At 53.9% G+C, this 16,036-nt stretch overlaps 6 protein-coding genes across 6 annotated transcripts; 3 read left to right on the top strand and 3 right to left on the bottom strand.

Moving 5' to 3' along the window:
- Nucleotides 1–49: 49 nt before the first annotated feature.
- PG985_004507 (uncharacterized protein) lies at nt 50–1,340 on the bottom strand (the record flags this gene model as incomplete). The annotated part of the gene is made up of 2 exons (XM_066824276.1): nt 50–1,201; nt 1,272–1,340. The coding sequence occupies 2 exons, from the start codon at nt 1,338–1,340 to the stop codon at nt 50–52; spliced, it is 1,221 nt and encodes a 406-aa protein (XP_066687436.1).
- Nucleotides 1,341–2,427: 1,087 nt separating this feature from the next.
- On the top strand, nt 2,428–3,177 carry PG985_004506 (uncharacterized protein; the record flags this gene model as incomplete). Its single annotated transcript, XM_066824275.1, has 1 exon — nt 2,428–3,177. One exon carries the CDS (start codon nt 2,428–2,430, stop codon nt 3,175–3,177), a length of 750 nt encoding a protein of 249 aa, XP_066687435.1.
- A 1,052-nt stretch (nt 3,178–4,229) lies between these two features.
- PG985_004505 (ankyrin repeat-containing domain protein) lies at nt 4,230–7,978 on the bottom strand (the record flags this gene model as incomplete). The annotated part of the gene is made up of 4 exons (XM_066824274.1): nt 4,230–7,486; nt 7,537–7,612; nt 7,662–7,758; nt 7,812–7,978. The coding sequence occupies 4 exons, from the start codon at nt 7,976–7,978 to the stop codon at nt 4,230–4,232; spliced, it is 3,597 nt and encodes a 1,198-aa protein (XP_066687434.1).
- A 1,944-nt stretch (nt 7,979–9,922) lies between these two features.
- PG985_004504 (uncharacterized protein) lies at nt 9,923–10,843 on the top strand (the record flags this gene model as incomplete). The annotated part of the gene is made up of 2 exons (XM_066824273.1): nt 9,923–10,532; nt 10,620–10,843. The coding sequence occupies 2 exons, from the start codon at nt 9,923–9,925 to the stop codon at nt 10,841–10,843; spliced, it is 834 nt and encodes a 277-aa protein (XP_066687433.1).
- Nucleotides 10,844–10,885: 42 nt separating this feature from the next.
- PG985_004503 (uncharacterized protein) lies at nt 10,886–11,916 on the bottom strand (the record flags this gene model as incomplete). Its single annotated transcript, XM_066824272.1, has 3 exons — nt 10,886–11,100; nt 11,181–11,795; nt 11,877–11,916. 3 exons carry the CDS (start codon nt 11,914–11,916, stop codon nt 10,886–10,888), a joined length of 870 nt encoding a protein of 289 aa, XP_066687432.1.
- A 1,585-nt stretch (nt 11,917–13,501) lies between these two features.
- Nucleotides 13,502–15,540, top strand: PG985_004502 (glycoside hydrolase family 18 protein; the record flags this gene model as incomplete). Its single annotated transcript, XM_066824271.1, has 7 exons — nt 13,502–13,579; nt 13,643–13,977; nt 14,051–14,110; nt 14,165–14,463; nt 14,549–15,008; nt 15,099–15,194; nt 15,273–15,540. 7 exons carry the CDS (start codon nt 13,502–13,504, stop codon nt 15,538–15,540), a joined length of 1,596 nt encoding a protein of 531 aa, XP_066687431.1.
- Between the last annotated feature and the right edge of the window lie 496 nt (nt 15,541–16,036).

Genomic DNA, 16,036 nt, shown 5'->3' with positions numbered 1-16,036 from the left:
CACATTGCCTCGCCACTAGCGTCATACTTGTAGATTACCTACCGTCCATCTAATCAGTAATAGAAAGAGCCCTCCGTCGCACTACCGCCGAGTTCTCGTTCAACGCGTGAAAGTCGTGCGCCCCGAGACACGCCTCCCGGCTCAGCAGCACGGCGGGCTGCGTGCGGTGGCGCAGCTCGGCCTCGTATGCGTCGATGGCTTCCTTCCGGCTCACTTCCCCGTGGTAAATGGACGTAATGGCCTTGGCAAGAAGGTAGGCGTCGAGGATCCCATGGTTCACGGCTTCACCGCGGTACATGGTCATGGCGTGCGCGGCGTCGCCGGCCAGCGTCACCGAGCCGCCGCGATTGTCCCAATCGGGGGAGGGCACCCAGTCCACGAGCTTGACCTCGGTTACTGGAACCGTAGAAGGGATGTTCTGGATGACGTGATTGAACGTAGGCGACAGGCCATCGGCCTTGGTCCGCATCTGCTCGAGTCGATCGCCATTGGACTCCGGGATCTCATCCTCGGGTCCTTTCAGTAGCCACGAGAGTATCAATTGCACATGGTAGAGCGGATCCGACGTATCGCGGGTCCCATTGGTGTCGGGAACATCGAGGATGGAGAACCACATGAAGGTGCCCGTAGTCGGATGCGCCCCTTGGAACAGGAGGGGATCCAGACGTCGCAGCGGCGCGACCTGGTCCTCGGCCATCTCGAGCCGCACCCCGACCATGCGCGCGGGCAATTGGTAGTTCTCGTAGCCATCGGGAACGAGAAAACGCCGGATGCGCGAATTGGTGCCCTCCACACCAATCAACAAGAAACCGGACGCCGACGTGCCATCTTGCATGATAGCGCTGACGCCGTGCGGGGCAGTTTCGTGTTGTCGCACATTGACGACGGTTTGGGACCAATGCACGTGGTCGCGCACGCCCTCCAGCAGCAGAGCCCGCAACCTTTCGCGATCGAGCCGTTGTCGCTTGTTGGGAGGAATCTTGAACTTGACCTCTTCGGTCGCCAGATTGAGGAACAAGAAGTTGCCCGTGTCGTGGCGCCCGAGCTCGGGGTCCACCTGCACCGTTTCCAGCCGGGCGAAGGTCCCGGCGTCGAGGAGGCGCTCCAGATAAGGTAGGACCCAGTGGAGAGTCAGAGCCCATCCTTGCGGTCGCACGTTGGTGTCCTCATCGCGCTCGTAAATCTCGAAGGGTATGTTGGCCTAAGTAGTCGTGAAGCAGCTAAATGAGTACTGTAATTGATCAAGTGCGACAAGCGAATTGATGGCTAACCTTTTTGAGACCGTGGGCTATGCTCAAGCCCACAATGCCGGCACCGACTATGAGTACGGGATTAGCCATTGGGTTTCGGCATGAAATACACAAGGGCGATGTGTAGTCAAGGTCTCGTTGCAGTCTTTTCGAATGCAAATGCACAAGTTGATGTCAACAGAAATCTTACCTGGCGCAAAAGTTGATGAGTTGGAGATGTAGGGGAGTTACGCGCACTTCATTCGTGGGATTTGTTGCAGCGTACTACATCACACAGCTTTCGCCTTCATTCCTTAAGGCGCATGGGACCTTCCAGCAATCATTCTAAGTCGCCGCTCCCCAAAGCTTTCATAGGGTCGAAGCTGGTACTCATGCTCCAGTCCCAGAGTAATCAGATTCTGGGACAATGGGTTGAGACTGTGGAAACAATATCAATGTTTGTGTTTCCGGGGAAATGCTCTGCTCGCTTTGCAGCAAGACCGCCAGGATCAAGAGTGGCACCGGCCAAATTGGGAGCTGCTCTAGAAGGTTAAAGAATGTGTCGCCCAATGAGGCGATGAAGAACTCGCATGTGATTGTCCCAGGAAGCCGGTAGGGACAGAGGGACAGCTCTTTGTCAGGTCCCCAGTACGTACAAGGTCCACACGTGGGGGTGGGGTTCGGTTCGCTCCAGGTGCCGCGATCCGACTTGGGGACATACGTCGTACATTCGGAGATGGAATTGACGTGGGATGTAAGCGGTGTTGATCTCATCATTCTCTCGAACTGTTTACTACTTTGTAAGCTCTGAATCACCAGGGCTAGGATATCCTGTAGTCAACCAATTAAATGGGAAACCCCGATCATCAGTTTAGCCATGATCCCTTACCCCAGTTGCCCGCGTCCCAAGCCCCACCTGGGTCGGACCGTTGCACCGCCACAACGTTAGGATGCCTTAGTCAGTCCTGAGACGTAGCTTCTAAATAAACTTCTCCCCCGTACCATTAGCCCCTATTTTCGTCACTGATCACCTTCCCCAGATACCCCTCCACCTTGATCTGCTCTCGTTACGACATCACAACTTCGTACCACATTCCCAACTGGTATCAGCGGTATCCCAGAAGAAACAGAGGCGCGTCGGCTAGCGGCTTGCAACCACAAAGCAAGAGGCCAAGTGCCCCATCAGCCCGCCGCAGCCATGCCGTCCATGCTTGCGACGGCCCTGCAGAACACCTGCATCAAAGCCGCCGCAAACCTAACGGCGCAGCTCGCTGCCAGGTGGCACGCAGAGGGGACGCCCGAGCCCCTGGACAAACAGCGCATTCTCGAGTTCGCCTTCTTCGGCTTCATCGGCGCCCTCATCGGCTACGAGTGGCACCACGCCCTGGAGCGCCACTTCCCCACGCGCACGCGCACCTTCAAGCAGCGGCGGCCCGCCGCCGCGGGCGACAATCTCGAAAAGGGCCGGGACCCCGAGGAGAAGCCCGCCGTCCCTGAGTCCTCCGGCGGAAATGGCGGCGGTGGTAGTGGTGGCGGTAGCAGCAGCAGCGGGGACCTCAGGATCAACTACCGCAATGTCGCGGCCAAGCTCGTCCTGGACCAGACCATCTCGCTGAGCCTCATGATCACGCTTTTCCTGATCGTCACCAATATTCTGCGGCTGCCGACGCTGGCGCTCGTGTTTGGGGTGGTGCGCCGCAAGCTCTGGGGCCTCCTTCGCGCCGGCTGGACCATCTGGCCTGCTGTCGGGCTCGTCAACTTCATCTGGGTCCCCGTGCGCTCGCGCGTCCTCGTCGCATCCTGTGTCGGTTTTGGCTGGAACATCTTTCTGAGCGTCATGGCGGCGCGGCACGCCGAGGAGCACAAGACACTGGGGTTGAGCGTGGTGGGTGCGGGAGGAGCAGCATCGGGGGCGGGTATGGGCATGGGCGCAGGAGGTGGGAAGTGAGGGACCCATGCGGAAAACAGTGTCGTCTGGTTCAAACGATATAGCGGATCTGATACGCTTCCTGTTAACGATCGTGATGGCGGGGATTGCGATGGCGCCAAGGTTGCACTGCAGAGCGGTGTCTCGTCGTCTGTGGCATTTCCCCGATGTACAGCACAATATTATGGTCGCGACCATGGGACTACTCGAGCTTTACTGGGCGATGACTAAGCGCGTCAATGATTAATGCGATTCATAAGAACAAATACTCAGTCCAGGGAACGTCAGCTCGATGTGTATCCAACCAATTGCGGGCAAGCTCTTTCTTACTTAGACCTCTGAGCTGCATGCTTCCTCATTTAACCCTCAGAACTCAGAACTCCAGTCTACCAAGCTGGTCACTATTGCATATAGCAAGGCCCTGTCGCAGTTATGGAGCTATTGTCCATTACCGTTTGTTTCTAGACCGTGTCTCGGATATAGTGTTTTCCTACGCTGTCAATGCAGTGAGCTACTCTTGCTGGAGTCTCACCCTGGCACGGAGAAGTGTTCTTGTAAAGGTATTGGATACATTGACTCGGAACACTAACATGAGTATATAAAAGTGTCCAGAGTCGCTGGGTGAATCCAGCTGGGTGGGGTTCTGCTGGCTGAGTTCCTAGCTGGGTTCTCTTGTAGCTGCGGGTTTAGTTGGTAAAGCTCGGGCTGGCTCATCTTCTGGGAGAGGCTCAACCAGACCTTTCCTGACTCACTACATGTATCAGAAGATCCGCTCAATGTTCAAAAGACCATACAAACATGCCACGATTCCATGAACGAAGCAAAATCAATTCCGTGACAATTCCATGCGGCGCCGCCATAATACTAACCATTCAATCTATAGATCCAAGAAACGAGTGGAATATGAGATCACTGCCCCTCGAACCAATATCGAAGCATGTACCAAACACCCTGACCAACCCGAAACCCACGATTCGAAACCTCCAAAGCGCCTATACACAATTGGACGGCCTAATACAAGATACAGGAGTTGAGATTCGCAACCCAATCATTGCTCAGATTCCCTTTCAGCTTCATGAAATCAACCGTCCTGACGAGAACCCGCCCAACATGCGAGCGATGATATCCACGCACCCTCTGTGCCCATTCCTCTCAGCAAGATCCCGTGCTCGCTGCAGGATCTGCATCGTGAATCCCTCTCGAGGAGTCTCCTTCCACAGTAGCAGCAAGACATGATATCGGCCCTCCTTGGCGGCCCATTCAAACGCTGTGTGGCCACCTCCAAACTCTGGTGCAGGAGCGTGTGGGTTCGCTTTGTGTTGGAAAAGAAGAAGTTCACATATCTTCAAGCTGCCGCTCTTGGCAGCGAACTGTAAAGCCGTGCCGCCAAATTGCTTCGCAGGAGCACTGTGGACATCAGCCCCTTTCTGGAGAAGAAAATGGACTATGTCGTAACTGCCCAGCTCGCAGGCCCGCTGTAAAAGAGTACTCAAGACACCCCGGCGTGCGGGTCTGTTAATATCAGCGCCCTTTTCGAGCATCATAGAGATCAGCTCGACACTCCCTACTTCCACCGCGAGGTGCAAGGGTGTTCGAAAACCTCCACGTTTGTCGCAATTGACAGCAAAGCTGTCTGCATGAGCCCCAGACCTCAATAGCCTGCTGATCAGTCGCAAATCCTGGCCCCTGCTATACACTATAGCAAATCCCAACGGGCTCATCTCTTTGTGTATGCCTTTGAGCAATAAGTCAGTCTTTATTTCCCCAGGACTCATTTTATCGTCCGTACGAGCCGCCTTAGGAGGAACCCAGAGTGTCATTCTGTTCAAGTCGACCTTTGTCTTGATTAGATCGTCGATTTGAAGTTGGTTGTCCGTATAGATAGCTTCAATAATTAGCTTGCCTCCAAATCCTACTAGTCCTGACGGATGCCTTTCCAATTGAGCACAACAGAGCTTTGGAAACGCAGTCATATCGTCTATCTGAGCTGTTGCAAAAGCTCCAATATCCGCGGGTGATGCACCTCTGGATAATAGGTAGTCCACCATGTCATGATCTTGTTTTTTGACGGCTTCCTGAAGAGGCGTTGAGCCGCGGTACGCGGGCTTCGATCCTGGATTGACGCCGAGCTGGAAGAGGTGTTCCACTAAACCCTTATTTTGCGACCTCACGGCAGCCTGGAGTGGTGTCAGATAGTCCCCTTGATCCAGGGGAAACCCCATGTTGTACAGATCGCTAATGATGTCCATTTCTCCCCACTCACAAGCGAGTGCCATCGTAGACCCTGAACGACTACAATACGCATAGCTCCAATCGGTTTCAAGAAGAGCGTTGACGACTTGCTTGTTACGCCTCGTCAAAGCCTCACGGAGAGCATCTCCGCAACGTCCGTCGTCGTCGCCGCAATGAGCACCTGCCTGGAGTAGTGCTAAAACAACTTCGGAATGGTCGTTCCTGATAGCTATACACATGGCATTATAAAGGTTGTCTCCCTCCTGCCGTTGAGCACGATTAATAATCGTGTTGAGATGATGAAGGCTCCCGACCTGTGCTGCGGCGGTGATTGCAATCTTAAAATCAAGCGGCTCGCTGATCCGAGACCATGCACCATACTCCTCGAGAATATCCACGAAATCAGAATCTTCTAGACGAATTGCTTCCGCAAGGGGTGTAGTGTAGTCGTCGTTTCTTATGTCCCGGTCCCAGTCGATTTCGACGGGCTCCTCATCAGCACGTGCTCCCCTTTGAATAAGGAATTGAACCAGCTGCATCTTCCCGCTCCGAACGGCCCACGCAAGGACCCCACATGTTGATGTGGCGTACGGTGCAAGGATATCAACTAGATCAATGTTTCCTCGCCTTAATGCGTCCGTAAACATTTCATCCATATTGGAGCCGTTTGAGACGCATTCACCGCAGCCAGTTGCCCTGCATGCGTCTATGAACTTTCGAATTGTAGCCGTAGCGACTGAGTTCTCAATGTAGCGAATAATACCGCAGGCGTGATCCTCTATATTGTCATGCTTGTCGTCTGGAATACCTTCCATCACCGCCTTAAAGACTGGCAACTCTTTTGCAGCCCTCTCCATAGCTATGCTGACTACCGCACCGGTAATCTCTGCCCCGTGTTTCATGAGGAGAGTTATGATTCGTAGCTTAGCTGAGATATCCAAGTATTTATCTTCAAGAACCATCTCAAGTGGGAGTCTTTCATCAAAGCCGCCTCGTGGCCAGTTTGGAGATGCCCCTGCAATCAATAATGTCTCAATCAGCTCTTCGTTGCCAAAGTCCACAGCCAAGGCTAAAGGTCTGTTTCCGACTTTGGCTTTCAGACATGTAGCGTGAAAGCGGTTCAAATCGATGGCGATGCTTCGTCTGCATTGAATGTTTTCAAGCAGTAATGCAACCGCCCTGTTGTCATTTGACTCAATAGCAGCCCGGAACAGGTTGTCCGCTACTTGTTTTGCCACAGAGTCCGGTCCACCCCGGAGAATATTGATTAAATGCTGGGAAATTCCTTCGTTCCCACTGAGCATTCGTAGAATTGAATCACGGGGGACCCCGTCTAGACTGGCGAAACCGTTGATTACGGAGTATAGAAGAGTCGTAAATTGGTTCGTTTCGAAGCTGAATACTGCTCCAGCTGGTGATAATAGGTGTTCCTGCCAGAACAACGACTCAGCTGAAACCAGTGACTGGAATCGAGCGACGGTGGTAATGGCAACCCTAAGGAGGGCTGGATCGTGACGTGCGAGTTCGGTGGATCCCTCGCGAAGGAGCAAATCAAAGAATTGCTCAGGGATTAGCGGAGTTCTCTGAACGGGCCCAACTTCTGTATCTGACGAATCCAGGTTGTTCTGACTGCGGTGGCTTGCGACGTTGGGGTGCGGATCACGGCTCATGTCAGCGGCATTTGGAACATCCCGCTGGGTGTTGCCAGGGGTAAGGAAGCTCAACTCGCCCCCGAAAGGCCAAATATGGTCTGGGTCGATCGGAAATGATCCGACTTCCAAGTAACAGTCTGTACTGGGCATTGAATGACCGAATAAATCGATTCCGTGAAGAGTGTCGTTCTCTGGCACAGGGTCCAGAAGCAATGATTGGAACACACCCAAAGTCATAGGTGAAGCCCCACGCTGTCGAGGCGGCGACGAAACGGCTGAGAAACTCCCAACGACCGGTGAGGTCATCTCTTCGGCAGGCTCAGGAGTTCCGGGACTTGTGGCCATGGCGTTGGACGTCACGGAAAGGTCTCTTGGGGCACACCGTCTCCATGAGCCGTCTTCTTTAACTTCGACGAAGGCTTGCCGACCGGGAATAGAGGTCATACCTGTTCTTAATTAGCAGTCGTTAAACTGTTCGACATTCTGGGGGACTAACCCTGATAGTCGGAATGCAATGGGACTGTCAAGTTCTTGCAATAACGATGCCGCATCTTGTTGATCTTCTCCCTGGTCTGGACGATCCCCGCAATCATGATGCGCACTTCTTTCCCCCCGAGTTACAAGTCGGTCATGAACAACAAGAAGCGATATCCATTCGTTCCGCTTGAGGTTCTTGGTAACACCCCAGTTTCTTAGCTGGCTTTCGTATTGCCATTTGCTGCGTTTCAAGTCAGTATAAGGATCCTTAATAATCCGCGATGGGTTGCCAACCTAGCCATGAAGTTATGTTGATGCCTCATGATTGAGTCAACACATTGGTCTTTTTTGAAATCGCCCTTTCGTGTCAATGGATATCCCTTCTCGCAGTATAGATCCAGGATGACTGATTTATACTTATCCCAATCCTGCCTAGGATCTTGTCCAGCAGGGGTTGCCATGGTGGGTTCGGAGCAGAAGTCTCCTTGTGTTCAGAAGCAAACCTGAAGGGACCACTGATCAGTCTAGGTTATGCTACTGGAAAGAAAAGGAACACAAGATATCTAATGGCTGATGCGGGTGGACTTGAAGGCTGCGAGTTGGTTCGTAAACGTGGAGTCATTCTTTTAGTTCCACTTCTGCTGGGGATAAATTCATACAGGTGGTAGTTGCGATGGGTCGAGCTCTAATTAGATACACAAGCTTGGGGGCTATTTGTCACGAGCATTCAGACTTGCCCGATGTCGGGCTCTACCCTTCTTAAATTCAGACATTTCTAGGCAGCAGGCTCTAGAAGCAGAGTCGATTACCAGGTTCTGGCCACCCTGTTTTGGCCACCAGGCTCTGGCCTGGCACTTTGCTTCTTGACAGAGTGACATCAGCCCTTTATGGATGTTGCCTCCTCATTCGCCAGCTGTTTCGGTCAGGCCAGCAACGTTGTAACATCATGCACACCTTCCTTGTTGATCGGCGATTCTGAGCCAACCACCCACTCTTCCGCTTCATTCTTTGCCCCACTAGGCCAGTTGCCTTCAGAGTAATGTTCGCGGCCAACCATTCCCGCGCCGAGCTCGGCACATCAATCTAGGCAAAAATCAGGAGCAATGCCCTGCGGTCCAAAATCCGGCAAACCCTTGGTTGTGAAAACAGCGCTTTATGATGTTATGCAGACTTGCATAATTAGTCAGCCAGAATTTGGCTCTCGTGCCCGGTGTAAGTCGTAGCACCAATCCCACCATGGAGGAAAATCACAGGTTTTGGAAGGCGCGGCGAAGAAAAGAATATAAAGATGGCTGAGCGCACGGCTTTCGATGCGACCCTCGACTCATCATATCTGAATTACCGAAGAGTTCTGTGACTCTCAGAACGTGAACAGCCAGATCCGAGCAACCGAATCCATTTCTCCTAGTTTCTTCTGTGCCATCACCATGCCCTCAAACTCTAGTCAACAGCCCAGGAAGCAAAGTGGACGGAAGATCTAAGAGATCACCACCCGAAACAAGATGTACAGATGCTTAACCCCACTTAGCAAGGCCAAGCCGCCGATGTTGAAAAGATACATCGACGAGCACGGGAACGTCACCGAGAGAATGGTATCTGAAGATAATTCGACTTGGGCCGCCCATGATTACCACGTGGTTAAGGCTGGCCAGGCCATCGCCGACTTCGACCAAGCATGGGCGCATGCTTCGGCATCGAGCAACCAATCTTGAAGTTTTCTCGGTCAGTATGTCATAACCCCTACATTCTTCTTCCTACTGCTGACTTAGTTTGCGAGATCGTCTACATGAACTGCGGGACTCTACTGCTATATCCATTAGTACCATTACCGTCGTTGTTGTTGCTGCTACTGGGACTACGTGGCCTACTCAGGGGCCTGGGGGCGCTAGGAACGATTGCTCCTAGTTTCTTAGTTACTTGTGCTTGATTCAAGTTGCTCTATTACCCACTGAGTGGACCTCGACTAAAATATGGGCCATGTTGTAAACCCTCCAGTTACTGTGTTTGGTTCTGTATCTTGTCACATTTCACGGCGGGACGCCTTGGTCATCAGCAGATTGAGGTGCACATCCTGTTTCGAGGCGCCACTACTACTGAAGAACATAATAAGGTTCCACCAAGTCGGTAGCCATAACCTTGGCATAAAGGGAAAACATGACCTGTGCTTTTCATTGGCTCGGGACGACTAGGCCGGCATAAGCTCCCGATGGTACCGACCAGCAGGGTCACCCAACTAGAGCCACACTCTACCTGATCAGGTCATAGCCCCTATCTCTGCATATGCTTAAATGAACCTCTCCCTGTCTTGATCTCTCGTATTTCTTTTCTCGTTTCGTCAATTCGAAAGAATCCCGTTACTTACCCACTCTTCTCTTCAACTTGAATTGGCAAACCGAGAACCCGCCATGTCGAGCAGCACGTCTCCGACTTATACAAACGCGCCTTTGCCGTTGTTAAGCACACCCAGGTTCGAGACGGGCAAGGTGGGTCGCATTCAACAACCACCCTCAATGCCCAACCCTCGACTCACTAAAGATGACTGGAGCCTTCAGGATGACCCCTTTACCATCGAAGCTTCCCACATGGCTCTGAGCCACAACGCCTTCATCCGTGGCTTCAACTCCATTTACCAGCAGGCGCCGCGGCTGAAGCTCCCCGCTGACAAATCCGACTTTGTCGGATACTGCCTAGCCTGGATGGAATGTGTCGAGATCCACCATCACTACGAAGAAACCGCGCTGTTCCCCAGCATCGACAAAGCCGCAGGTCAAAAGGGCCTGATGGATGCCGCCGTCCACGAGCATGAAACTTTTTACAGCGGCCTGGACCGGATGAAGAAGTACCTCCGGGACAAGGGATCGAGCTTTGCGGCCGGAGAGCTGTTGGCCATCATGGACTCGTTCAAGGAGGCCTTGCACAGTCACCTTAAGTCCGAACCGCCGGCCATTGCTGCTCTGGCCAAGTATGATACCGCGGAGCACCCCATCGACATTGCCAAGATTGCAAATGCTGCCGGTGAGATCCATGATTTCATTCCAGTCTGGCTACCTCATCTTCAGTCGGGGTTGCTGATATATTGACAATACTGTCTCTTCCTTATAGGCAGGAGCCAGATTACTTGGCGCGCCTTATTCAATACCCTACCGGTGTTTTTCTTGAATATGGAGACTGCCACATTCGAAGATGGCATCTGGCACGATGTATTTCCGCCACTGAAAGGGGTCGTGAGGGTCATCATGCTGAGGCTGGTGCCCATGTGGCACCCAGGCAGGTGGCGCTTCACCAGCTGTTCACACGACGGAAGAGTCAAGCCGTTGGCTGTGTAAGAGCGTGTTGCGAGGCGACATGCAGGTCTCGAAATACATGAACTAATCAGATATATAAAACGCAACGTACTGTACCTGCATCCCCGTATCAGTGCCGGTCCCGGTTTTATCGTTTACTGGCTGGGTCTGGGGGAAATTCCCCCCAACGGCGACATTTAGAATGGGAAAGTAGGGTTCATGAGCGAGCACTGCCCACTGCCCCTCGTCATTCACGTCGCTGCCCTTCATCTCGAAGAATTGATTGCCATCCATGAGCCCTTTCAAGGCAAGTTAGCCACATCATCGCATTTCTCGAGTTTGTCCACGTATGAGACGGGTAATAGGTTGAGCAACTCACACTGTATGGTCTCATCTTTCCAGTTCGACTTTGTGCGGTCGACCTTGATTGCCCACGTATGCGACTGGGTATGGTCGTACTTGTTCCCGTACCTGGCGACCTGCTCGTCGCCGAAGGCGGTTGGCCAGTCCTTCTTCCCGATCTTGCCATCGGCATTCTTGACGCCCCAGTGGATGGAGCCCAGCGTCCAGTCGTGCCCGTCCGAGGTCTCGAGGATATCCCACTCCCCGCACTCGGGCCACGGGACCTTTTCATTGCCATCCTTCCGCTGACAGCTCTGGCCCATGGCCCAGAAGGCGGGCCAGATGCCGGCCTGCTGGTCGGACGGCGCCGTGCCCACCTGGATCTCGGCCTGCAGGATGAGGGACTTGCCCTCGGGGCACGAGTACGCTTCCTTGCCCTCCATGCGGGCGGATCGCCACTCGCCGTCTTTGTACTGCGGTGTGATGAACATGGAGTCGCCGCGGTGCGGCGCCGGCCCGCCCAAGATGGTCCGGATGTGGGTTACGTCGTACGCGGAGTCGTACCGTTGGATCTCGTTATTGACTTTTGTCCCGCCCACGATGGCGTCCCATTTCCGGTAAGGGAGCTGCCGGTCAATGCGAAAGTCGTCGTCTGGATGGAGGTCAGCAGTGCTTTAAAAAATAAGACACATGAACAGAGAGTGAAGGTTAAGAGTCATGCAGGCATACTTACACCATAGTAACGAGTACCCCAGAATCGCGACAGGCTGCATCTTGACTCCAAAAAGGTCTACAAAAGAGGCGTACGGTGGTTTTTGCTCGCCATGAGACTTTGGGACAGCTTTTCCAGGAGGTTTATAGGTCGCCGGGGATTTTATATCTACGGATTTGCCCTGAGCTGTCATGGCGAGTCCAAAAAATAACGGCGCAGCTCCACATCTCCGGAAGTCTAGACTCATCTTTACAACAACCCTTGGATATGGACGTGGTGCTGCCTACACTTAGCGGCGGGTCATCACTGCAATAGGCAGGTAGCATAGCCGAGGTAAACACTCCCTTCGTATAGTAAACCTTACCAACTATCACTGGAACATGCTAGCGGTGTAGAAGAATGCAATTCCTGAACACTGTGTTTACGGTGGAGGGTGAAAAATGGTCACATTTGGCCTAATTATTAGGTTGCAGCATCACATGGACAGGTCTGGCCCTCAATATGAACGGACGACGGCTGGACTACTTCATCCATATCCGGCCTTGGCCCCCGAAATCACACAACAAAATCGCGGGACCAGACTCAGCTCGACCCATTATTGAAGCATGCGGGAAGGTCGCGGACCGTTGGATCGAACTGTCCGGAGTCTGGCCGAGGCCACTATACGAAAGTTGCAGTATAATATCTATAAGTAGGTGCCACCTCCACATTGGGAAATCAATAGTGCTTATTTGTGATAAGCATTACCCCGGCATGCCCACTATCCCGACAGGGCTTAGGGATTACGGTAACTACTTTGGGCACAACCCGAAATGTATAGTCCGTAAAACACTAGCTTCGGAGACATGGTCTTCTGATGGGGGCATCCATGCCATTCTGGCCAAAGCCGTTCACGAAATGGACAGGGTACTACAGGACCCAGTGCTTTGGGCCCGCTGTCAACTCAGCATCTGCTAACGCCTCGAATTTGTGATACCTGATACCTTGACTTGACTAGTAGATCTGGTAAGGACTGTCTTGGAACTAGAACCATTTAAAAGCACACGATTGCGCTGTTTCTAAGGGGTTGCAGTCCTGACTCCGACATTCTTCCTATGATCATAGATGGACACAACTAAGCCATGTCGACGAAACCCTTTCTTCTCCTGCTTGTTACTGCCTTCCTCAGTACGGCCAATGCCTCTCCTGCGGGATTTGCCATCAGAGATGGAGCCCTCCCGATAGGCGCCATCATTCCTGCGGATGATTCACAACAAGCTTTTAGTTTCAACCTGAGTTCCGATGGTCCTTCCCGGACGGCACCAACCCATCAAAATCCCCAACTGTTGTCGCCGCATCCGGTGGAATTGATTCATGCTGATCCCCACCCTGACCTTGCGCGTCGAGATGCCACACTATGCCTTCCGGATGGGACATGTGCCGACAAAAGGTAGATACAAGATCGTACTTCTATGCCTCAAGTCCTACCCATTACTAACAATGTGTGTGTTCTGCAGCTGTTGTAGTACCAAAGGGACGTGCGGCTACGGCCCGGCATTTTGCGGAAAAGAGAATGTAAGTCGTGACACAATGCACCTGACCTTATAATTCGGACATCCGGCTAACATTCTGTACCGAAGTGTACCGGTGGCTGCACCGCTACTGCCATGTGCGGCATTTACAGTAAAGATGGCAAAGAGAAGTGCGGCATGAACTTGTGCTGCTCGGCCATGGGATGGTGTGGTGTGAGTACTTGTCCCATTTTTACAGCCCCAGAAGAACAGTCCAAGCTAACGAGAACTGCCCAGACCACTGAGACATACTGTACCAATGCCGATCCCAAGGGCAACACGCTCCCGTGCCAAAAGGACTTCGGCTCGTGTGTGGTCAAGTCGGGCAAGACGTGCGGCACCGGAAGCGGCACCACCAACGGCCGGACGATAGGCTACTACCAGGGGTCCAACACCCGCGACCGTCTGTGCAACAAGATCTATCCGGCCGACATCGCCAGCAACGGCTATACCCACCTCTACTACGCCTTCGCGTCCATCGACCCCAACAGCTTCGGGGTGGTGCCGGCGGACCCCGGCGATGTCGAGCTTTACGCCCAGTTCACGGCGCTCAAGAGCCGGGGGCTCGAGACGTGAGTTCAACTTACCATGCTGCCCTAGCATGACAAAGATAACGTGCTGACATCACCCGCTTTCCCGATTTAGATGGATAGCAGTGGGAGGCTTTGATTTCAGCGACCCGAACAAGGCAACACACGGGACCTGGTACGCATTCCTCTTCTGTCACCCGCCCCTCCCATTCTAACCCTCTATCTACAGGAGCAAGCTCGTCGCGAGCGCCAGCAGCCGCAAGGCATTCATCAACTCGCTCAAGACCTTCATGACCAAGTACGGCTTCCAGGGCGTCGACCTGGATTGGGAATACCCCGTCGATACACTTCGCGGCGGCGCCCCCGCCGACACCCAAAACCTCGTGCTTCTCGTCCGCGAGATGCACGCCTCGTTCGCCGGGCAGTTTGGCTTGAGCTTGACGCTGGCACCGGACTATTGGTACCTGCGGTATTTCGACGCCAAGGCAATGGAGAGCTCTGTCGACTTCTTCGGGTTCATGGCCTACGGTGAGTGGTCCTTGCTACCAGAACCCCTTGCATTCCAAGTGTAGGTTATTGCTCGAGTTGCTGCTGACCAAAAAACACTGAAAAGACCTCCACGGCTACTGGGACCAAGACGTCAAGACGCTCGGCTCCGTCGTGCGCGGCCAAGCCGACATCCGCGACATCGCCACCGACACGCTGCCGCTCTGGTTCGACGAGCTGGAGCCGTCCAAGATCAACTTCGGCGTCGCCCTGTACGGGCGCGGCTACACCCTGTCCGACAAGAGCTGCCGCGGCCTGCTCTGCCCCTTCAGCGGGCCCAGCAAGCCCGGCGTGTGCACCAACGGCGACGGCGTCATGTCGCTGGTCGAGATCCAGTCGCTCATCCGCGAAAAGGGGCTGACGCCCGAGTACCTGCCCGAGGCCATGATGAAGCAGATCACCTGGGACGACCAGTGGATCGGCTACGACGACGACGAGACGATTGCGCGGAAGAAGGCTTGGGCGGATAACCAGTGCTTCGGCGGCACCATGGCGTGGAGTATCGATTTCAACTCGGGTGTAGGAAGGTAAATACTGCTCTCCTATCTCTTTTTTTTCTTTCTTTTGTTACCTTGGAGCTTCTGGCTAACCTCGTCATTGCCTCTTTGTTCATCTAGCGGCCTGACCCCTGTCAAGACCACCGACGGCACCTGTGGCAAGAAGAACGGAAACACAGTCTGCGGCGACTGGCCCACCGGCAACTGCTGCTCCAGGTAAGCAACCCCCGTCGCCATTATTTCCGTACGAAACCTACGTTTTATTTTCATTTCTCTAACGGCCAACCCCCTCAGCTCGGGCTGGTGCGGCGGCACCGCCGCCTACTGCAGCAGCGGGTGCCAGTCGGGCGACTGCGCGACGGGCGGGGCGACGGCGGACGGGACCTGCGGGCTGGCGCACAAGCACACGACGTGCGGGTCGTGGCCGGCGGGCAGCTGCTGCAGCGCGGCCGGGTACTGCGGCAACACGCAGGCGCACTGCGGCGAGGGCTGCCAGTCGGGCGCGTGCGGCTGGCGGGTCCTGGACGGCGAGCGCGTGGACATCCTGCGGCCGGGCGGCTAATAGAGACTGACTGGGTGGGGGTTTTGGGCCGGGTTCGACGGGTCTACATACTTGTGTTTGAAAGTCATCGAGCTGGCCCTGTAGTTATAAGAGTTTTGCATATAGCTATTGCCTCTGGGCCAAAAGATGAAACACTATTCACCGCCAAGACGGCTCTTTGTGTGGGGGCTGCCCACGTTTGGGCCTTATCATGCAGGTCCCGTATATCACTGGAGGTTTGGGTTATATGACCAGGCCCCACCCCAAATTCACCTATCTTGCATGATAGTCGGTTGGGGGTTCGTTCTTCAGTGGCAAACGTACCAATCAGAAGCTCTTGTCGCGACCGGTGTGGGATAGACTGGAGCCAATGGCGGGTGCAACCGTTGAGCTGAGGCTACCTCTGGCGCGATAGTAAGCACTACCGAGCTAGCGCTGTAGGGATTTTGGCCGATCGACATAATTGCCGGGATACGACGGCTTTCAATTTGGTGGCGGGGAAAGCAGGACAGCAAGA

Source organism: Apiospora marii, assembly GCF_038362585.1.
Source record: "Apiospora marii strain CBS 49790 chromosome Unknown utg000003l_segment0_segment0, whole genome shotgun sequence".
NCBI classification, from domain to species: Eukaryota; Fungi; Ascomycota; class Sordariomycetes; order Amphisphaeriales; family Apiosporaceae; genus Apiospora; species Apiospora marii.
Note: the sequence above shows the minus strand (reverse complement) of the source record. Positions and strands in the feature narration are given on the sequence as shown.